At 47.2% G+C, this 24,009-nt stretch overlaps 1 protein-coding gene and 1 non-coding gene across 2 annotated transcripts; both read left to right on the forward strand.

The window, feature by feature from the left end:
• Window positions 1-4,705: 4,705 nt before the first annotated feature.
• Window positions 4,706-12,012, forward strand: LOC135371362 (uncharacterized). Its single transcript, XM_064605434.1, has 2 exons — window positions 4,706-4,725; window positions 6,010-12,012. Exon 2 carries the CDS (start codon window positions 6,036-6,038, stop codon window positions 11,871-11,873), a length of 5,838 nt encoding a protein of 1,945 aa, XP_064461504.1. The 5' UTR covers window positions 4,706-4,725; window positions 6,010-6,035; the 3' UTR covers window positions 11,874-12,012.
• Window positions 12,013-21,292: 9,280 nt separating this feature from the next.
• Trnaa-ggc (transfer RNA alanine (anticodon GGC)) lies at window positions 21,293-21,365 on the forward strand. The gene has a single exon. It is a non-coding gene; the product is annotated as a tRNA-Ala (tRNA).
• Window positions 21,366-24,009: the final 2,644 nt, after the last annotated feature.

Here is a 24,009-nt window from a genome sequence, read left to right on the forward strand (position 1 = left end):
AAACGCGCTGGTGTAAGCATGTACGGGCGAGTCACATATTCAAGATACGAGGAGCTCTAGTTCGACCCTGGGAACGAGGCTATGTGCCGATTGCGTTGGCTAATAGTAAATCACTGGCTATTTTGTCCCCGTGCCGTTTGAGGGGAATCACACAAATTCAAGATTGGGCAAGCCAAAATTCGACCCTGGGAACGAGGCTATATGCCGAACCGGACGTTGCTCATTCCAATATAGTGAATCACTGTGTGTTTTGTCTTCCTGCCATGCTTTTTCTCTGGGTTTCTCTGCTGCTTTCGTGCTAGCGACGAACATCCAGCCTATATTTTCTGTTTGTGTTCTTCTGTGTGTGACGTCGCCACGGTTTTTCTAATATGTGCAACAAACCAGGTTGCCCACTTCTCAGGATATCCCTCTAGACCTGTGGTTAAACCAGGCTCCAACAGCTCCCCATAGAGCCCATAGCAGGCTCCCACAGCTCCCCATAGAGTCCATAGTTTGAGATAATTCAGGCAACACTGGACATGCAACCAATGAAAATGAACTATGATGCCTACCATTCGGCCAATCAGGAATCTCTCAGTTTGACTTGCCTTTCGGCCCGGTACTGGCTACCATCGGCTTTTGCTTTTACTGGTTTTCATGCCCTACGCTGGTTATTCCGTATTCAAGAAATAGGCAAATTTTGGACAAAATACACATTTATTTCAAACATCGTACTGACTCAATAGTATTGACACAAATATTCATTGTGCGTACAGAGTCCAAATCGTTGCGTTCGTTGACCAAGCTCGAACTCGCAAAACACACACACTCTATTCCCAGAAGCGAGACGCCGCTGCCACTTCTCTCCCTTGTCTTCTCGAACTGCCCGCCAGACAGGCGGCCCGCGAAAGGAGCTGTTTAAAACTTTGCCAACCAATAGCGGAGCGCGCAATGTCCTTCGTCCAATGGGTATCAACTATGATGCCTGACGAAGTAATACCACGTGTTTATGACGTGCAAACATTTTTTTTTAGAGCCGCGAAGAGGGGAAGCCACGACCTACTACTATACTAGAGACCTAGACATCCCTTATGCTCCCAGCACCGGGGTAGTAGTTCTGGCAATCGCCGCTTGGCTATGGGATTTGGCGCAAGCTCGCACGATTCGTTACCACGTGACTTGTCGAAACCGCGGCGATGTATGGTAGGCTGCGTTGACAACGACGAAGCAGTGTAAGAGAGAGAGTAACGCGTGCTTAGCAACAGCCCGTGTGTCCCTGTGTAGCGTAGCAGACTAAAGACGGTGGCAAGGATGATAGGGTGAATCCCTCTCCCCAATAATGCTATGTGGCGCTTGCAGCGGTCACTTACGTAGTTAACCCATGACCCGTCTCTCCCATAGGGAATCGCCAGCTGTCCAGAGAGTAGGTCGTGGGGGAAGCTATGGGGGCCTGCCCATAGTTTGAGATAATTCACACAACATTGGGCACACGACCAATGAAATTGCGACGTGGTGGTGGTGATGGTGAAAGGGCTTGCCGTTGTCGACTTCACGTATATGGGCAACGTCACGACTGACGTCCTGGGGAAATGTGCGTCCTGGGCGTGGTGGATATTATGCACAACCAGTCGGCCAATCAGGAGACTTCATGTCTGGTTGGCTTTTTGGTCGGTCCTGGCTACCATCGACTTCTACTGGATTTCAAGCCTGCCGCCATTACTCGGTATTCAAAATAACTAAAGCGATTTTGAGGTAAAATAAAGATTTATTTGATACAAAGCACTAATTAAAGTGATCTGATACATGGGTGCACTGTGCGTACAAACCCCACTGCGTTGCTGACACACTGGGACAAAGTTCGAACATGAAGCAGAACGAACACACCGTTCAACTCCGAGCCAGTCTCATGAGTGCGTACTATTTCATGATGACCATCTTTCGCTGCTTGCGGTGCATCCATTATAGCGAAGCGAAAAGCGCTTGTGTGGCACGTAATCCTGTCTTTGTTGACAGTCCTCGAAATCCAACGGTGCCCGAACTTGTTCTTCACGCTCCAACTCATGAAGCATCCTGGTACCGCAGTTGACAAATTGTTCGTGGGATAATGTAGTTGTGTCCAGAAACAGCACAACACGCGTAGACTCAGAATAACGCACGAATAAACCCGCCAACATATTTCTGCAAACTGTTCTGTCGATTGACACCACCGAACACAGGAGGACGACATGCCCGCCATGCTATTTCGAAACTATACTGAAACGGCCGAGAAGCTGTACGCACATGCGCGCGTACAAAATGCGATTTCAAAACGTTCTCGACGAATAGGAGCGCGCGCACAGTCTAGGTCAATGGGCTTGCAACATGGTGTATGGGCGCAGTGGTACATACTCTACAGCCGCGTGCGCGGGTACCTGAGGAGGACTGGTTTAACCGTCTCGGTTTTCACCACGACCGTGCTTTTCACAGTTTGCACGATTAGCGATTTTTGTTTTTTAGCGTATAGATAAACTTTTGTAACCGCTCCGAAACCATTTTTGATGGAAAAAAGAAAACGGAGCCAACGGCAACCAGCGGCACACAATTGTCAACTGTATGTCGTACGCTTTCGATAACATGGGGTTTACAACAATCCCTATCAAAAAATATCACAAGATCCCATACGATTTTTTAATGAGACCAAATTGGTTTTTATTGGACCATTCATGACCCCAATGGGTATTTACGTGTTGCCATTGAAGGGTTGAGGTGGGTCCGTATGTGAGCCCGTTAGGTCACATAGCTCCCCTATTCAATATCATAAGGGCTCTGCGTACGAGGTTACGGGGACCCAATTGGTGGATGCAGAGTGGTTGCGTGTGATCTAATGGTACACATATTCTCACTGTATGTGACCTGTGGGATGGAATTTGTGGCCGAAGAGTGGTCGCGTGAGAACTGATCTTACGCATTCTCGATTATGCCCAAACTGCGTGACAGCCGTAGATCCACTTGAAAAAAATAAGGAAAAAATTGTGGCTCTATGTCGCAACTACAACGTGGATATAACTATGGTCACGGGGGATGCCACAGACGTTTTTAAAGTTTGTGTGCACCTCAACGTGCGCGAAATCTCGCAAACCAAAGACTATATATAATGAACGACTAGCTTTCGGAGCAATTGCCATCTCGTGCCATGCCACCAAATTGCTCGCCTCTCTGTATGAGATCCAACCTGATGTGACACCTTGTTGTTTGGAAGATTAGCACAAAACCAAAGTAATAAGACCGCTGTTATCACAGAGGTTGAAAAAAAAATATTCCACGAATAACATAAACATGTTTATTACATCGTCACTACACAACTCTGAAATTAGATATGCTCTTTATGCACAACCGAGGTACTTAACTTTTGTGAAAATCTGTACTTATAAACATTCAAAATGAAAATGGGAGGACAGCTGTATCGGCCTTCTTGGGCCTCATCAGCAGTACGCAGGCAGGCAACGTTTGAGAGAGGGGGGTGGGGTGATGTAGGGGGAAGGTGCGGTCAGCCTACTCTGAAGTGGCGGCTCGGTGCACCCAGGGGAGGGAGAAGAGAGGAGAGATGGTGGTGGCACAGGAGAGGAAGGGGGCGTGCTAACCCTCTTGCTCGGGGATTTGGGTAGTCCAAGAAGACTACCCACCGCAGAAAACATGCGAGCATCCCTCAGTGGTCTTCATTGGGAAGCTCCTTGTACCACGGTAACCACCAGGATTATTGGCGAACCAACTTGCGAAGAACAAGGCTCGAAAGAAGGGTTTTGCGCAAAGGTTCACTGCAGGCCTATGTATGCATAATATAAACCCTATATAAATATCGTATTCCAGCTTATGCACTGTAAGTGAATCCGGACATATGTTCGGAGGGGACCACGCTCTTTGTTGCTACAGCCCTGGGAGCCGAGTGCCTTTCGAGCTAGAATCAAGTCTTTTGGTCTAGGCTGCCTCCGTGTCTATGAAAATAAAGCTCAAATTGAAATCCATAAACGAGAAGGCGCGATTCGTTCTGGCTACATACAAGCAGGACCAAGCTGTTACATAAACTTGAAACTGACACATTAAGCGGACTTGGTAAGCGCCATTCATTCCACCTTTCTCACCCTATGACCTTGTTCCAAATGCGGGAGAGGAAGACCCGGCCTTTGTGGTCGCCCGCCTTTCGGTGCATATGAGCATTCGGGTGTTCTGGACGTTTGATGCTTATGAGCGGGTTCTCCCCTCCTGCTCATTTCCACCAAACGCTCAAAACCACCAACGTTTTTTCGGTGCATATGAGCGTTTGGAGGTTATGAGCATTTTGTGCATATGAGGCACACTGCACCGCAACGTTTCAGAGGATGGCATCAGAGGGTCACGTAGCACGTGATGCCTTTCGTCAGGGTGTCCTAAGACACCTCTGAAAGCCCAGTGCAAAGTCAGTCAAGTGTATAATCAGGGATGGGACACTCCCATTGATCGCAATGGGGACGTTATTAGGGCAGCAGCAGCACCAAATCCCACCCCAGTGGTTGCAAGACCAATTCTGCGCGTGCGCATCCGCTATGATTGGATAAGGCGGCGGGTACCGCATCTGTCCGCGGACGCTGTTTTTCATGCTTATCCAACATGGCGGAACGCTCTGCGTGCTTTCAGGTGGTACGGTGCTGTGCCTTTCGTTCATTATTCTACTGGTTTACGAGGCGGACGTCAATATTTGTGTGTTGTGTTCCCTTGCTCTGTGGTACGGTACGTATTTTTTTTTTTTAGCCCCGACTCCAGTATGCATTACCCAACCCTCTCTCACTCGCCTACGCGGTCTATACATGACCTCCTTGCCCCGACCTAGCGTAATTGTGACAAAAATCGTTGCTTTGCTGTTTGAGTCCTGTTCTGTCCGTTTGTCTTGTATGTCTCTGACCCTACGCAAGTGTGAGGCAACACAAGCAAATGAACAAACACTACTAGCTGGAACGGACATACTAGAAAACCTCTGTTGCTACAGTCGTATACTCTCCCACCATTGTTCTGAATCCATTAATGATTTGTATACTAATCTTTTATCGCAATATGATTGTTGGTTCACATTACCTTTCAGTCTTTCATCGTCCATATTGGCTTCCTCGTGCTGTTCCAATCTCCTGTTTTCTCTGTTTTTAATTATTATTATTCAGAAATTCACGTTAAGTACGTCATATTCACTATGGAGGAGATGTCCAAGTGCATTCCTTCCCTTTATTCTGGATCTGAGTCTTCCTTGCCTACAGTATAGTAAGGCTTGATTGCTTTTTTGAATCCAGTCCTGGGCAGGGTGATTTCAGGTAGAATCAGGCGCGGTGGTCCGGTTGACCTCTCTGATGTTTTTCGTTCCAGCATACGTTGAAGCCTAGTGCTTCGGAAGTACATTGGCGGAGAAGATAGCTGAAAATATCGGACAGCTGTTTTTTTAACGTAATGTTCAAGACTGACCTTTTCGAGCACTGCGCTTCCTTTCAGGGCTCGTATCTTGGTAGTCATTAAGGTCACGCATTTAAAGTTCCCCACGCTTGCTGCCCACGTGCTGCTGTACTGTTTGCTCTACCTTTGAGGTTTGCTGATTTGCGGGTGTCGAGGTAAAATAAGAGCTTCTCATCTGCAAAAAAAAAATGAGCTTTTTGCCTGCGTAAATGCTTTTCTGCAACTACGAAAGGGTTGAAATGGGTTACATCGTCCTGTTTGTCATTAAACGCTCTGTCAAATCATATAAAAGAGATCGTTGGAAACTATCGGGCATTCTTCGTGACGCGCGTTTAGGGAGGTAGGTCAAAAACCTGCAACTTCGGTAGCCTATTTTCCATATCCGCCAACTCGTGACATGGTTCATATTCGTCACACGCGTTGTTCATGACAAACTCGTGTGACTTGACGGAAAAAAAACAGTTCGCGAAAATGGAAAAACAAGAGTCGCGGTCCAGATAAATTACCGCACTTGACCTATTTATAGTATTTCGATTAATGTTGCTTACGTTCCTAAATTCCTCGTTAAAATTACAGGAATTTCTCTCTTCAACTCCAAGGACATGGCTTCGACACCTGAATTTGATCTCAACATGGAAAGGTCGCCACAGTGGGAAGACGTCAGGAAGGAAATGCACGAAGCCATTGCGGCGAAAGACGAGGCTCGTGTTCTAAAGTGCCTGGATGCTGCACCTGCATTGAAACTGTGGTTGGATCCTGTCACAAAAAAGTCAGCTCGTTACAAAGCAGTCAAAGAGGCAGCCTTCAATATTCATGGCCTTTTAGTCTCGCGGGAATGTGGACTCAAGAACACCGAAGAATCTTCATGTTACTGGTACCTCTCACCCCTTATACAAGCTGAAATTCGTCGTCAACGATATTACACCACAGAATGCGAGGACTCTTACATCGACTATTTGAAAAGCAAATCACTGAGCGTCACCAGATGTGATGACTTCGGTGTACGATTGGAGAAGATGTTTAAGCAGCTCTCCAATGATGAAGTAAACAGTATTATTCTCAAAGTGGCTGCAAGAGCGCCACACCTGGAAATTAGGTTCGACTACAACAGTGAAAATGTTGAAGGGATCACGGGAAGCTGCAGTCGAGGCGTCGCCGGCCTTACTTTCTACAAAGAACAAAGAGTTTTCATCGGAGGCCGAGGTGAAGAAACCGAAGTCTGGGGAACACTTATTCACGAGTTATGTCATATGGCACTTTACCTCGTGTACAGGAATGATGGCAAGCCATATTACAGGGACGATAAGGAGCGGGAGAAGCAATACAGTGACATCATGAATGACATAAAATCGAGGCAAGAAGATATGAACCTTCTCATCCAACAAGCTTTTATGGACAGAAATGAAGAAGAAGAGTTAATTGTACGGATTCCTCACGTTCTGGTTCAACATGGTTGCGACGAAGGTCATAGGATTCTGGAACGGGAAGTACCCGAACTACTCAATTTTTTCAAGGACCATGTCATCCGGGACGTGCAGGAATACATTCACAGTGGAATCCCTTCAGCAGACGCAGAAAAGATCAAAGAAGAAAACGCTAGACTCCAAAGATCTTTCAACGTTGGCAAACTTGACGTCAAATTCGAGAAACCATTAAAGAAGAGTATCTGGAAAGAAGGGCCGCTTCACGTACTTACCGGTCCAGAGCTGGGTCTTCTGGAAATAATGGTTCACAACGCTGTGAAATCTTCGGGCCAGCCATACTTGTTCTTCGAGACATCCCAGACGGACTGGACAGATGTGTTAGTGGTCTACAAATGTGCATTTGTGCTCGTGACGGTCCGTCCTAACACAAACTTCGGACGGGGCCTCAGATTTTTGAGTGAAGTGTCCAGTGTGACTGGAGTGAAAGTCATCTTGCTTGTGGAAGACAGTGGCAAGGATGACTTGTTGAAGCAAGTGGAAGAAGCACTTTTTGACAAGAAACCTTTAGTGTCTAACGTCCATGAAGCGAGTTTGGAGCATGTCGCGAATAGCTGCAAAGCAGAAGTCTTCAAAAAATCTCGCGTAGAACTTCAGGGCAGATATGTTTCTGGCTTTCCTGAAGCAATGAATATCGACACCTTCTTACGTTGTGTAGACACTTCGGTTTTCCTAAAGCTGTGTGAATCACTGTACATTGATGTGGGACCTCCCCTTCATGAACTAGAAGAAAGTGTTAAGAACTGTTATGTGGAGCGAGTGTTTACAAGGGCTGTGAAAATTGACCTGAAAAAGTGCAGACTGGACGACAACAATGAGGCTTTCGCTCTTTTGGGGTGTCCGGATGATTGTGCTACAAAACTTGTACCTCAAGGTTATCAGGCAAAACATCAGGATAATTTAGAGAGTTTTGAAAAATTTGTGGTCCTTCAGGAGCCACGTGACTATGAAGCTCTCCTACGAAATAATAACTACAGAGGGAAGGTGGTGCATCTGTTCCGGATCAGTGAATCTGGTGAGGGACTGGTGTGGATTAAATCAAATGGCCCTCTCAGTCACCTTCCAATGACGGGAAGTGACGATTACACGACAGAGGCGTTGCTGAAAGTGTCTGAGAAGGTCGTCCTCGTCACTGGTGCACCTGGTATGGGAAAGAGTGTGTTGGCATCTCAGTTGTGTACAGGATTAAAAACTCGAAACAAGAAGCGATGGGTGCTCTACGTTGACCTTCCTCAGAGAATGGCATTGGTTAAAACTGCATCGCCTAGTCTGGAATATCTAGCGGATATGTGCAAAGTAGGAAAAAATGGTCTGGAGTTCGCTTTGTTCGAAGGAAGCTTGATCAATGGAAGCCCTTTCGAGGTCGTCGTCATGTTGGATGGCGTCGATGAAGTCAATGAGAAATGTCGAGAGTGTGTGGTGGAACTTGTACAGTTTCTAGCTAAGAGAAAAGTTTACAAGGTGTACATTTTTACTCGCACTGTGTTTAAGCACCATGTACAAGATGCCTTGCACACAGTGTCATACGATCTCGTTCCTTTTTCTGATGAAAACCAGAATGAATTCCTCACAAAATATAGGGCCCAAAGAGGAACTCCGGCCACCAGGAATGACGCATTTCTACAAAAATTCCAGCAACTGTACAGAATGTTGAAGGAGAAAAACAAGACAATCCTGGAAACCCCTCTCCTACTTCGTATGATGGCTCAGATGGAAAGCGGGGAAATTACGAAGTCGGACGATTTCTCTTCACTGCTTAATATTGCTGACATTTCTGCTGGTGGAAGTATATACACTGTACACATCTACATGATGTTTGTCGAGTACAAGCACCTTGTGCACCGAAAAGAAAAAGTGAAGGAAAACATCTCCCTAAGTGCTGTGCGAGGGGACAACCATGACTTGAAGTCTTCATTCTACACAAACCATTGTCTCCTCGCTATGAAGTGTATATTTCATTCTGATGACTTGAAAGCCTTATTGAATGAAGACGAATTAGAGCGGTTAGATCCCGAAGGGAATTTCATCACCGGCGTTGATTCTTTCAAAGAAGGTTTTGTGAATAGAATTAACGATGGAGGAATTCCCGAGTTCGTTCATAAGACTTTTGCCGAATTTTTCGCAGCTCACTACCTGTTGGAAAGGGCAAAAGGAATAAAAAAATCCGGGTTTACGGAAAACGTCGTCGGATTGTATGGTAAAGAAGACTACGAGGATGTAATGCTGTTGTTCGATGAACTGGCGTCGGCGTCCTATCCACTTCACTCTGCTGTAATAAACAACGACGCTTCATATTTTGAGCAATGTGATATTCAAACAGAAGACATGCTCGTTGTCGATGAGATCAAAAGGACGCCATGGCACGTAGCAGCCCTGCATTCCGATAAAGCAACATTGAAGATGCTTCCAATGGATGATGCACTAATCCAGAATGATTTGCTTAATATGTCACCGTTGGGGTACGTGGAACTCTTTTCCCCATTGATGAAAGTTTTGTTGATTGGGACTTCAGCTGTGAGAGACAGACTCGACGTATTATGCGCTCGATGCAGTGAGGAAGCAGTGAGACGTTCTACCCAAAATCTGCGCAGGTGTAAAACTTTCGAGCAAAAAAGACGTTTTCTAGAGCGAGCAATACTCACGGCTGTGATTGACGACCTACCAGGCGTTTTAGATGTGTATCTGAGCTATGCGTCTCCGAGAGAGAGTACACGAGAACTTGACAGAGACACCATGGACCAATTAGAATCACGCAAGAAACGAAGCTCGACATGTTCTGCAGAGCCTCAGGCAATTGAAGATATCGATGATATCAGAGACGATGACAATAGAACTGTTCCTTTTTACGCAGAGTCGGAGGTTGTTTGTAAAATGCTCCTTCCTTACTGCGATATGAGAATTCTTGATAAGGATGGAAACACAATGTTGCACATTAGCGCGGAAGAAGGAAATCTGGAGACAACACAGTTTCACCTCGCACATTTATCCGTTAACAATAGAAATGGACTCTTTCAAACTCCTTTACACTTGAGTGAAGATGCAGAGATTGTGAAGCTACTTCTTCCTCTTTGTCCCTCAGTGAATGTTCTCGATTATGAGCAACAAACTCCGATGGATATATGTGCAAAGAGAGATGATTTGGAGGTCATGAAGTTGTTACTTCTTCGCACTCGGACATGTGACGCACATCACATGAGACTGAACACAACGCTTCATGAGGCTTCAGGATCTCATTCCCTTAAAGCTGTGACGTTTCTTCTACCTCACACAAATGTGCACATGCTTAACTACGTAGGAAAAACGTGCTTAGACGTTGCTTGGACAAGTTGGGTATATGAGTCGAGTTCGGATTTCGACGTTGTGAGGTGTCTCATCCCGCACTCGCTTGTGAACTCACCTGAAACGTCCGACTCATCACCGTTGTACGTCTGGGCGAAACGTGGTGGAACGAAAGTGATGCAAACTCTATGGCCTTATTTGCGACACAGTGACCCTAGGCATGCACAGAGGATCAGCAGAAGATATGTGGATGTGGACGTGAATTGGGATTTCCAAAAAGAAATTTATTGTCTGAAACTTCTCTTCCTCCATTTAGATGACATCGCTGATGATCGTTATAGCCGTAAACTGCTACATTATATGGCCAAGGACAAGCTAAGTAGGATAGAAGAAGTAAATTACATTAAGTACGTGAAGATGTTACTGCCGCATTTAAATATCAGTGAGCAGGATTATGTAGAACGTGGAGTAAAAAATGAGGACATCGTTACCTTATATCGGAGATGGTCGGACACGAATAACACCGATGATCCCCACATTGACGATGTGGACACGGAAATGGTCGACGACGATGGCAATACGAAGTTCCTAATAGAAGCAGAGGAAGGTAATGTGGAAGCTGTGGAACTTCACCTCTCACATTCATCCGTGTGCTTTACAGATGAAAAAGAGAACACTGCATTGCACTTGAGCGCGTTCAACGGACACACAAATGTGGTGAAGTTTCTCATTCCTTTCTATACATCAGTGGACATGATCAATGTGCTTCGGAAAACGCCCATGCATGTGTGCGCCTCAAATGGACATCTGGACGTTGTAAAGTTATTATTACTCCGCTCTGGAATGAGTTTCCGTGACAAGAATGGAAGGACGCCTCTTCACTTGGCCTGTGAAAGTGATGCCGTTGACATCGTGAACTTCCTTCTTCCGCACTCATTCCCTAATATGCACGACATATACGGTAGCACATCCTGCGCTCTTTCCGCTAGAAGAAGGAAAATGAATGTTCTGAGATGCCTCATCCCACACTCTCTTAACTGTCCTGATTGCACGGGCGATTCACCAACGCACATCTGTGCAGGTCATTATATGAGCGAAGAACTGGTGACATTATTGCCATATTCTAGTGATCATGAAACTGCGACTTTATTGACGCCTCCCATGTTGTCATTTTATGAGGCCGCTATGAGTACGGGAGCTACGCGTTGTCTGAAACTTATGTTACTCCACTCAGATGTCTGGGTAGTAGATCGGTGTTTCCTTGAAACACTCGACTACGACTCTTACAGTGATGTATTCTGGAATCTAGAAGATACTTGCATTGAAGAGTCTGATACAGAGAGTGATCTATTCTCGAGTCTAGAAGAGACTTCCATTGAAGAGTCTGATGCAGAGAGTGATCTATTCCCGAGTCTAGAAGAGACTTCCATTGAAGAGTCTGATGCAGAGAGTGATCTATTCTCGAGTCTAGAAGAGACTTCCATTGAAGAGTCTGATGCAGAGAGTGATCTATTCTCGAGTCTAGAAGAGACTAACAGAATCCTGAATTATATTTCTCTCTTGCTTCCTCATACAAAAGTTTTTGCTACGCACCGTAAAGACAGAAAGCTATTAAAAGAACACATCCGAAGTAGTCAAGATCCCAGATTGGTTAAATTCCTTCTGAAATGGCTTGCTTGAGTGACATTCATTCATGATGCTGACAATTGTTGGCACTGAGTGGCACCGAGCTCACCATACTTTCAGTCTCTGCCTCAAATGTAACCAATAAACCCCAACAATATTGCATACCTTCCATTTATGATGTGTTATTCAGGTACACAGGTTGCACTCCCTTTTACTGCTTTTCGGGGTATGCTGCCTTTCATAGTTCGTAATCCGTCTTTTGTTGTCCAAGTTCGGTGGTGGTGGTGGTGATGGTGAAAGGGCTTGTCGTTGTCGGCCTCACGTATGTGGGCAACGTCACGACTGATGCCCTGGGGAAATGTGCGTCCTGGGCCGACTTCTAGGGGAACTGTGCCGACATATGTCTGAAAGCGTCTGAGGAAAACCCAGGAAAAACCCCAGACAGCACAGCCGGCACCGGGATTCGAACCCGGGTACCTCCCAGTCTCGACGTGACATGGCCAGCACGCTAACCACTGAGCCACGGGAGCTGGTCCAAGTTCGGTGGGTGACGAACTCAGCAGAAGCCGAGCGAATGGACAGAAGCGGTTTTGGTGGGCCGGTTCTTCTTCTTCAACCACAAAGGAAATGGCCCTTAGCCACACAGGGCGATTGGCCAGGAGTATGAGAGGGGGGATGATAGTTCCAGGGGGACGGGCGGTCGTCATAGAGATGGGGATGGTGGTGGCGGTTAGGTGGTCAGGCTACTCGGGCCGAGCGACTCAAAAGCGGCCGCAGGTAGATAAGAAGGCAGCGACGCTGGACGCCACTTCGGGGATCCATATCACCGTGTGTGAGGCTCCGAAGGAGAGTAAGGACGAGGAAAGAGGGATGCCTTGTCTGGTGAAGGGCAGGGTGAAATGGTTGCGGCGGGACCTGTCGTACAGGCGACAGTGCAGCAGCAGATGCTCAGTGGTCTCGACCTGCCCGCAGTGTGGGCACGCTGGCGATGGATGGGTACCCGCGCGGGGAAGGTAAAAGTTTAGAGGCAAGGCGTGGCATCGAAGGCGCGTCAGCAGGACTTCAACACGGCGCGAATGGCAGCGGTCAGTGTGCCACGAGAAGGAAAGGTGATCGTAACGGTGGTCAGGCAAGCGGCGTCCAGACAGCTCCAGCAGCCTCCCATATCTGGCCCGAGTTACTGCGGGCAGTGGAGGTAACAGGTCGATGAGGGCCCAGCGAGGGATGCCTTGGCCAGGTTATCAGCCAACTCGTTGACAGAGAGGCCACGATGTCCTGGAATCCACGTCGAGACGACGTCCGTGATATGACTCGGAGTAAGGGACAGGAAGGTCTTCCAGGCGTCGGCAGAGGGGTCCGACAGAGCTGCGATGACAGATAGAGAGTCTGACAGGGACAGAACCTTGCAGAACTGAGGAGGGACCATGCGGAGAGCCAGTATCATGACGAGGAGCTCGCTCTCAAATACTGGAGTGAAGTCCGGGAGGCGAATCGGGAAGTGCGCATCCAGCTGCGGGAAGACAATTCCAGCACCCGCCAGCGGCGGACACGGGGGCATCTGTGGCAACAACCAAGTGAGAGTGGAACCGGCTGACGTGGTCCGTGAGGAGGGCCTCGAGCCTGGCCGGAGGAGCTAGGACACGTCCAGGGAGGAAAGCTTCGGCGATCAGCAGAGACAGGTCCCTCAGCGGGCAGGTGGGTGGGGCCAGATCAGACAGCGATAGGGTGCCAAAAAGGAGTCGACGAATACAAGTTGGGGTGTGTTGGACCTGCGCCACCGCCGAGAGACCCACCGAGTCACGTTCCTGAGGGACTCATTGTGTCTGAACGCCAGAGGGCTCTGGCAGAGGGAAAGGAAGCAGTTCACTGACAGCAGGCGAAACCGGGTCTTGAGGGGAGGGATAAGAGCTTCGGCATAAAGCGCCTGATTGGCTGCATATTTAGGGAGACCCAAGCATAGGCGCAAAGCTTTCGTCTCGATAACAAAGAGCCTGTTCAGGCAGTAGTCCGGGAGGTGGGAGAACAGAAAGCACCTAAACTCCAGAATGGGCCGCACATAACACTTGTAGAGGAAGGGTAATGCGGGGGCTGGAGCAGCATAGCTGGGCGGCCTCACTCTTGAGGACTCTCATGAGGACGCCTCACCCTCACCTCACGACGATGAGGTGAGGGTGAGTGAGGCCAGACCACGCTGAAAGTTCCTCATGAGGACAGTCGTGAGGCATTGTCCCTCATGAGGCCCACCGTGAGGGCCCTCATGAGGGCAGTCGTCGTAAGGCCATCAATACGTGAGGGTACAACGTATTCCGTGAGGAGCCTCACATATGAGGCCGTGAGGCCCTTTGTGAGGAGCCCCACCGATGAGGCCGTGAGGCCCTTTGTGAGGAGCCCCACCGATGAGGCCGTGAGGCCCTTTGTGAGGAACCTCACGGTTGAGGCAGTGAGGCCCTTTGTGAGGAGCCTCACGGATGAGGTCATGGGTCCATTCGTGAAGAGCCTTACGAATGAAGGGGAAGCCGCTGTATCCCCTCGCTTGGAGAAGGTGTGCGGCAGATGACATCACTCTGCGCGAAGGGCCAATGGGAATTTGAAGATCCTCGAGGATCGCCATGTTCCGTTCTTAGGTTTCATTCCTCCATATACAGGGTGGTCCACCAACCATGATAGAAATTCATAGTAAAAGACGTTGGCCCGGGAGGGACATGCGGTCAAGGGATTTTTTTTTCTGCCAATAACTGTTGCCACATATTGGTAACATTTTTATTTCATTTTAATTGACGGAAAGTTAATTTCTTGAATTGAACTCCGAAATTTTCTAAGGCAACTAAGGAAATGGGTTCCCCGTGGTCTTTTTTCTCGGTATAGCACAGAATCCCACTCGTAACGCAATGGCAATTGCCAAAATAAATTCTCAGGCCTGCCGCCATTACTCGGTATTCAAAATAACTAAAGCGATTTTGGGGTAAAATAAAGATTTATTTGATACAAAGCACTAATTCAAAGATCTGATACATGGGTGCACTGTGCGTACAAACCCCACTTCGTTGCTGACACACTGGGACAAAGTTCGAACATGAAGCAGAACGAACACACCGTTCAACTCCTAATACCGAGCCAGTCTCATGAATGCGTACCATTTCATGATGACCATCTTTCGCTGCTTGCGGTGCATCCATTATAGCGAAGCGAAAAGCGCTTGTGTGGCACGTAATCCTGTCTTTGTTGACAGTCCTCGAAATCCAACGGTGCCCGAACTTGTTCTTCACGCTCCAACTCATGAAGCATCCTGGTACCGCAGTTGACAAATTGTTCGTGGGATAATGTAGTTGTGTCAAGAAACAGCACAACACGCGTAGACTCACAATAACGCACGAATAAACCCGCCAACGTATTTCTGCAAACTGTTCTGTCGATTGACACCACCGAACACAGGAGGACGACATGCACGCCATGCTATTTCGAAACTATACTGAAACGGCCGAGACGCTGTACGCACATGCGCGCGTACAAAATGCGATTTCATAACGTTCTCGACGAATAGGAGCACGCGCACAGTCTAGGTCAATGGGCTTGCAACATGGCGTATGGGCTCAGTGGTACATACTCTACAGCCGCGTGCGCGGGTACCTGAGGAGGACTGGTTTAACCGTCTCGCTGCATGTTCTCACCACGACCGTGGTTTTCACAGTTTGCACGATTAGCGTGTTTTGTTTTTTAGCGTATAGATAAGCTTTTGTAACCGCTCCGAAACCATTTTTGATGGAAAAAAGAAAACAGAGCCAACGGCAACCAGCGGCACACAATTGTCAACTGTATGTCGTACGCTTTCGATAACATGGGGTTTACAGCAATTAACCCTATAAAAAAATATCACAAGATCCCATAGGATTCTTTAATGAGACCAAATTGGTTTGTATTGGACCATTCATGACCCCAATGGGTATTTACGTGTCGCCATTGAAGGGTTGAGGTGGGTCCGTATGTGAGCCCGTTAGGTCACATAGCTCCCCTATTCAATATCATAAGGGCTCTGCGTACGAGGTTACGGGGACCCAATTGGTGGATGCAGAGTGGTTGCGTGTGATCTAATGGTACACATATTCTCACTGTATGTGACCTGTGGGATGGAATTTGTGGCCGAAGAGTGGTCGCGTGAGAACTGATCTTACGCATTCTCGATTATGCCCAAACTGCATGACAGCCGTAGATCCACTTGAAAAAAATAAGGAAAAAATTGTGGCTCTATGTCGCAACTACAACGTGGATATAACTATGGTCACGGGGGATGCCACAGAACGTTTTTAAAGTTTGTGTGCACTTCAACGTGCGCGAAATCTCGCAAACCAAAGACTATATATAATGAACGACTAGCTTTCGGAGCAATTGCCATCTCGTGCCATGCCACCAAATTGCTCGCCTCTCTGTATTAGATCCAACCTGATGTGACACCTGGTTGTTTGGAAGATTAGCACAAAACCAAAATAATAAGACCGCTGTTATCACAGAGGTTGAAAGAAAAATATTCCACGAATAACCTAAACATGTTTATTACATCGTCACTAAACAACTCTGACATTAGATATGCTCTTTATGCACAACATAGGTACTTAACTTTTGTGAAAATCCTGTACTTATAAACATTCAAAATGAAAATGGGAGGACAGCTGTTTCGGCCTTCTTGGGCCTCATCAGCAGTACGCAGGCAGGCAACGTTTGAGAGAGGGGGGTGGGGTGATGTAGGGGGAAGGTGCGGTCAGCCTACTCTGAAGTGGCGGCTCGGTGCACCCAGGGGAGGGAGAAGAGAGGAGAGATGATGGTGGCACAGGAGAGGAAGCGGGCGTGCTAACCCTCTTGCTCTGGGATTTGGGTAGTCCAAGAAGACTACCCACCACAGAAAACATGCGAGCATCCCTATGTAGTCTTCATTGGGAAGCTCCTTGTACCACGGTAACCGCCAGGATTATTGGCGAACCAATTTCCGAAGAACAAGGCTCGAAAGAAGGGTTTTGCGCAAATGTTCACTGCAGGCAAAACGAGAGGACGCCAAACAAAGAGACGCCAAACAATTTTTAACGTACACATACAAGAAAGCCTCCAGGAGATATATCTGAACCCTTGCATTTGCCCCAGCATTCTATTTTCTGACCACACCAGCTACTGTCTCTGATGCTGAAAGAAATCTCAGCACAATGAAACTGACCGATCAAGAATATCCTGCGCTCAATTAACCATAAGAGATGTCAGGCTTTCTGAGTTCGTAGTCAACCGAAAACATGATTATCATATCTCTGGACTATGACGCATTGATTAACCAACTTGCGAAGAACAAGGCTCGAAAGAAGGGTCTTGCGCAAAGGTTCACTGCAGGCCTATGTATGCATAATATAAACCCTATATAAATATCGTATTCCAGCTTCTGCGCTGTAAGTGAATCCGGACATATGTTCGGAGGGGACCACGCTCTTTGTTGCTACAGCCCTGGGAGCCGAGTGCCTTTCGAGCTAGAATCAAGTCTTTTGGTCTAGGCTGCCTCCGTGTCTATGAAAATAAAGCTCAAATTGAAATCCATAAACGAGAAGGCGCTATTCGTTCTGGCTACATACATGCAGGACCAAGCCGTTACATAAACTTGAAACTGACACATTAAGCGGACTTGGTAAGCGCCATTCATTCCACCTTTCTCACCCTATGACCTTGTTCAAAATGCGGGAGAGGAAGACCCGGCCTTTGTGGTCGCCCGCCTTTCGGTGCATATGAGCATTCGGATGTTCTGGACGTTTGATGCTTATGAGCGGGTTCTCCCCTCCTGCTCATTTCCACCAAACTCTCAAAACCACCAACTTTTTTTCGGTGCATATGAGCGTTTGGAGGTTATGAGCATTTGGTGCATATGAGGCACACTGCACCGCAACGTTTGAGAGGATGGCGTCAGAGGGTCACGTAGCACGTGATGCCTTTCATCAGGGTGTCCTAAGACACCTCTGAAAGCCCAGTGCAAAGTCAGTCAAGTGTATAATCAGGGATGGGACACTCCCATTGATCGCAATGGGGACGTTATTAGGGCAGCAGCAGCACCAAATCCCACCCCAGTGGTTGCAAGACCAATTCTGTGCGTGCGCATCCGCTATGATTGGATAAGGCGGCGTGTACCGCATCTGTCCGCGGACGCTGTTTTTCATGCTTATCCAACATGGCGGAACGCTCTGCGTGCTTTCAGGTGGTACGGTGCTGTGCCTTTCGTTCATTATTCTACTGGTTTACGAGGCGGACGTCAATATATGATATGTTCTTTGGCATGCCAATGTGGATTTCCGTACGTATACACAACGCTTCCGGGAAAGCAGTTTCGGTGCTCTGCGCCTCGAAGGACCTGAAAATAACCGATCAAAAGTGCAATTCCGGTTTCTGCACGTACTAACTATATACCGTCGCAGAGATACGAGTATTCTTATTCTTACCAGTGCGCTTTTGCGTGGCGTACATCCGTGTCTATCATGTGGCGGCCCGTGGACGACGATGAAGACGTGCCTCTGCTGGCGCGCGGCACTGCGTCTGCCAGCCAGTTCTACCGGCACCGTCCTAGCGTGAGGCCACGTCCATTTGCCCGCTGGGACATTCCACCATCGCCGGTCAGGACTCATGTAGAGGAACTCCACCTCCTCTACATTTGGTGACCCGAACAACGAACACCATGTTCGGCGTAATTCGGCCATGCAACATCCTAAATTTTTCGGCAAACCGGCCGCAAACCACCCTCTAGCAGGCAAGGCGCACCGGGACCACTGTTCCACCGGGGACCCGCAGGGAGACCACAGTAAGCTGACTTTCCGGCCTCCACCTGCTTCATGACGGACCTCCCCGGCACTTCTCTGGCGGCAACCGGCATTCACGCTGTCGTACCGGTCGCAGTACTGTCGCCCACTAAGCAACAACGCTCGACAGCAGTCACTCCACAAGCACTCAGCGCACTCAACAAGGGCTCAACGCTCTCTTCTTCAACGGCTCTTCTTATGCTGAATGCATAAGACAGCGCAAGACTCGGAAAACACCTTACTTGTAAAGTAACTAGCATTATCGCTGATCAGTTGAGCCGGGAATCCAAACCTTGCAAAGGTATCGAACAATTTCTCCCACACTTTTTGTGAAGTCAGCGTCCTGAGAGGGAAAAGCTCAAACTACTTCGTGAAGTGATCAGTAACTACGAAAAGATACTGGTTACCTCTGCGGCTACGGGGCAAAGGTCCCATAACATCACAAGCTACAATTTGCCAAGGCCTATTGGAACGAACAGGCTGTAAGCGTCCCGGTGGCAAACCACCACGAGGTTTAGCTTTCTGGCATACGGGACAAGTGCGAACATACCTTGTTACGTCTTTCCTCATTCCTGGCCATGTCCCAACACGACACAACTTTTCATAAGTTTTCCTGCCGCTACTGTGACCTGCCAAGGCCGAGTCATGAAAGTAACGTATGAACGACTTACGCAACTTCCGTGGCACCACGACTCTAAACGGGGAGGAGCTGCCATCGTCCTCCGCCTGGGGTATGTACCTGAGCAGGATGCCATCCTCACCCAGCAGATAGGAGTCGTACCCTTCTACAGCATTTCCGGTGTCCGCTGGGTCTTGTTCTGCAAGCCACTGGGACACCCGCTGGCAAAGGCCGTCCGCTCTCTGAGCGCTGATGAGGTGCTCTCTGAGGCTCCTCCTCCTGGGTGCCTGCCAATGGGAGGACGTGGAGGTCAGGCACTTACCAAGCCTCTGCTTTCGCCTAAGAGATGGCGCAGCTTTACCGTTGGTTCGTGTGTGTCGCAAGGCCTCTGCCATGGCGCACCAATCTAACCAATGGCTTCGCTGTCCGTCAAGATGAGAACGACGACTGGAATGTTATGTAGACGTCGTTATCTACAGCCAAAAAATGTCAAGTTGGGAATGTATAATTCTCACTTTGTTTCTAGATGTAGTTATTGTTTTATGGTGTGGGTTACTACCACAGCCAAGAACATAAATGTACTATCTGTCCTGCAAACAAGAGCCTCGAAAAAATTATGACTGGCCCGCGTTCTCTTGAGCATTCCAGAGAGCTGTTTAGGTGCTATAACATTATGCCAATTTCAGTTTTTTTAAAGTTACGAATTGACATTAACGTATTCTTAAGTGTTCGTAATAATCGTGTCGAATTCTTGGATTTGTGTAATCTTCGGAAACGTTCCTATTCCTATCAACATAGAGCTGTACAATTTAATGTACCGATATGTAGAACTAATTACCAGAAACAGTCAATACAGTACATGTCGGCGTCTTTGTTTAACCAGTTTATAGATGCGTCAGTAGAAACTTCCTTGTTTTCGAAACCGGAATTTTTCGATTTGTTTATATCCGGGGATTAATTGAATTTCTATTTTTTATGCGCTTCTTCCGCGTAATTTCTCTATAGTGCTGTCGTATGATGTATTCTTCGGAGCAGAGTCTTCGCCAGGCCTTCTCGTCAAGATGCTGCATTAATCCACCGAATGCGACTCGATGTGGCCTTCACAGCTCAGTGGCGTTACCGCTTCAGACAAGTTGACACTCGCACCTGCTGCCACTGTGGTGCCCTAGAGGATCTGGAGCACATTCTTCTTCATTGCCCCCACTACCAACCTTCCCGAACCGCACTCTCCGTGTCTGTTAGTCAGCTGGACTCTCGCCCCTTCTCCCTATCGAAATTGCTTGGTCCCTGGCCCAATCCAGCCCAGTAACGATTTGCGCTCAAAGCTCTTTTGACATTTCTGGACACCATCGGACTTGGATGGTTATTGTGAAGGGGCTCATTTTTTAATTCCCCTCATCCCCACCAGCACTGGGGTAGAGTATCGCCTCTGGAAATGAACCTCCCCACCCATCATCTCACAATAAAGTTGTTGTTGCTGTTAGGCCATCTGGCTTTCTACTCACTCCCATCCCAAATAAAATTGAAATATGCATGCAACTACGCACTAACCACATTCCAAATATGCACTAAAAGTCTGAATACACATGTACAGGATGTCTCAGCTAAATGCAAACATATCTTTTAAAACTATGACGGTGAAAGAGCACACTATCGCCTCTCGCGTCCTGAGGGAACATTAAAAGAAAAGACAACGTCTTGCGCTATTTGCCTAAACATTTAGGTCTGCTGATTCCAGGTGAGCGGCAATCATTTGTGGGTTCTTGAATTCGAACGGTGAACTGAAAAATGCTGATCATGAAAGAACTGATGTTCTGAGGCTGGAACAACATAGAAGGGACAAATACATACAAATCTTTCTATGTTGTTCCAGCCTCAGAACATCAGTTCTTTCATGTTCAACAGTTGCCACTTGCGTCGATCCCGTCGTATGAATGTGTGTGTGAGTGAGCGAAAATGTAAGAGTGAAAGGAAGATGAGTGAGAGAGAGTGGCTGGTTTGTCCCTTCAGATGACGCACCCTGGAAGTCGCTGAGACGGCGTGTTAGCTTAGCTCAGTTGGTAGAGCCCTGGACCGGCAATCCAGAAGATGTGGGTTCGAGTCCTACAGCTAGCTAACCTTTTCAGTGACTTTCACCTTTCATTGAAAAATGCTGTTGATTCACCCATAAGAAATCAAAGTTTGTTTTCATGAGTGCATTTCCCAGGCGGAACCTGGATGTAAAACATTCTGGGAAAACGTTGTGCAGTGCACATTCCTTGTCGCGTAATTTTTCTACAGAGAATCGTAGTAGCGCTAACGTTCCCCTCTTTGTCGTTGGTCGGTCACCGAGGAAAGTGCGGTATATCTACGCAGTGCGGGCCACGCGTTAAAATTCTATGTGTGACCTACGTTAATCTGAAGTCGAAGCTTTGCATTCCACATTCCATAAGTGGCGTCGCTCATAGCCACAGTTGCTTCGTGGTGCTATCACGGAATCAAAAGAGTATTAGGAGTGGGTAGGTGTATACGTTGCAGTTGGCTTTTTACCGCTTCGTTGGTTGATTCCTGATAACAAGTTACAAGTACCCACAGCTAAGATTCATTGCCTTGCTTGGTTCGTCCTTCTTGCAACAAGTATCCACTACATGTACGATCAGTAAAAATTGGACGTAGGGTACATGGGTAGAGAAGTTGCACAAACCGAGCAATTTTGAGTTGTTTTGCATACTGAGAAGGCAGGAACGGCTTTTATCGAGTATCTCTCAAGCGAGAATGATAATGGAGCTGCGGAAGTCGTTTTCGGGATGCTATGCAGCTATACTTCGAATTACTTGTACATTTTGCATTTTTGTCGGTTATGACTTTATAGTATCGATCAATATTATTTAAATAGCGGACGTATTCATTTGTAGCCGGAATTCGGGGACCTTTTCTTCATGACCCTTGTTTTGAAGCAATCAGGTAGACGTGCTGTACGGATTACTAGTGACTTATGTGTTGACTTACTAATTAAATTACTTTATGTAGACACAGACCTCTTGTGCCTTTTCACCTAACTTCATTGCCGTACTAAAAGCTCAATATTTGAACTTGTGGCAATACGGAGTATATGCCACTATTTGCGCTTATTGCATTTAAAGCGCGTGTTGTTGCCTCCATTTCTTACATCAGTCTCTGATAAGGCCATTGGTTGTCATGTACTATCGTTCCAAATAATACGTGAAAGACATCTGCTTACAGACTGACTAGTTTGGCTTTGTTGAAATCTAAACACTCAAAGCACACGGAACTCTAGTGCGTTGTTCATGTGTCTCACACCATGTATGTGACTCAACTGACTAGTTTGATTGTGTTGAAATCTGAGCTAAATACATATAAAGCACACATAAGCTATGTTCACTTCTACGTGTATCTGATCTGACACGTCTATCATCTAGAAACGCACAACTAGAAACACACGTCTAGAAAAAGCTGGCTCTCGGTGCCCTTTTAAGAGATCGCGCAATTGAAAATAGCCGTTCCACATTTCCTCAACCCCCTCTCAAAAATTTTTGTCACCTCACCTCACCTCACCTCAATCTCAATTTCGGAAATTTTTCCTCACTCACCCCACCTCAAAGTCATTGTCAAAAAATCTTCCACCTCACCTCACCTCAACCTCTTTCTCAAAAATTTTCCTCACCTCACCTCAACCTCCCTCTCGAAACATTTTCCTCACCTCACCTCAATCTCTCTTTTGAGAATTTTTCCTCACCTCACCTCAATTTCCTTTTAGAAATTTTTCCTCACCTCACCTCAATGTGCGTGAGGTGAGGGTGATGTGAGGGTGTGGGCACCCTCACCCTCATTTGCCCTCGTGAGGATGCCCACCTCTGCTCAGCTGTGCCGAAGAACCGGATGCAGAACTTACGCCAATATGCCAATTTGTTCCACTGTTCTTTTAATCTGTGAGGTACGATGGAAGTAAATAAACTGCTGCGTTAACCTCGTATGTGCAGTCGCTCCTACAGCGTGTGTTATATGTCATGCATGTGCGTGCTCTTCGTGCACAGCGCCTCGAATTTCTGTTATGAAATACGCTGACAGCTGAACTTCTGCAAAGCACTCGTGACAATAACGTTATTTTAAGATGAGGAATGGGGAGTTTCATTGCCAGGGTCCATACTCCACCTAGTGGTGCTAGTGGTGATGTGGTGAATAAAATAACGAGCCACACCACACGAAAACCGAACAACAAACGAAAACAAACAAAAAATATAAAATCGGAAGTACCTTACAATAACAAACAGCGTGAAACCTTTCTGAGTAAAAATAATTAGTTTTATAGGTTGACATTCACCAAATTCACCATCATGCGTGTGTGCCCTGTGCACGGCAGTTACGACCCCCGATTCGGAATACAGGCAGCGGAGAAGAAAAAGAAGGCAATTATTACCATTAGAAACGACAGCAACACGACTAAAGCACGTTTGGAATACATCAGCACACTGATTCTTAAGAAAGATGCGTGCTAATCAGCAATGAGGAGCGTTTAAAGCGCAATAAATACTCCAAATCAAATCGCTCCCCATTGTTTCCTATGGGAGCAGCCGGCGCCAGTGGGCCCTCCAACATGGCGGCCGGTTGCCGCACCTCTCTCCCACGAGCTCCTCTCCTATGCGCGATCCAGCCCTTATACACAGAGATCAGTGGTTTACCTGTGTATTCGTCTTTGGATTATTGTTGTCTTCGGAAATACGTGCCTACATTTGTTACGATGCATAACGATTTATTGATT

The sequence above is a fragment of the Ornithodoros turicata genome, unplaced genomic scaffold (assembly GCF_037126465.1).
Source record: "Ornithodoros turicata isolate Travis unplaced genomic scaffold, ASM3712646v1 Chromosome104, whole genome shotgun sequence".
NCBI classification, from domain to species: Eukaryota; Metazoa; Arthropoda; class Arachnida; order Ixodida; family Argasidae; genus Ornithodoros; species Ornithodoros turicata.

Bases quoted from the DNA above. Each gene is read 5' to 3' on its own strand.
- LOC135371362 (XM_064605434.1), top strand. From the start codon at position 6,036: ATGGCTTCGACACCTGAATTTGATCTCAACATGGAAAGGTCGCCACAG.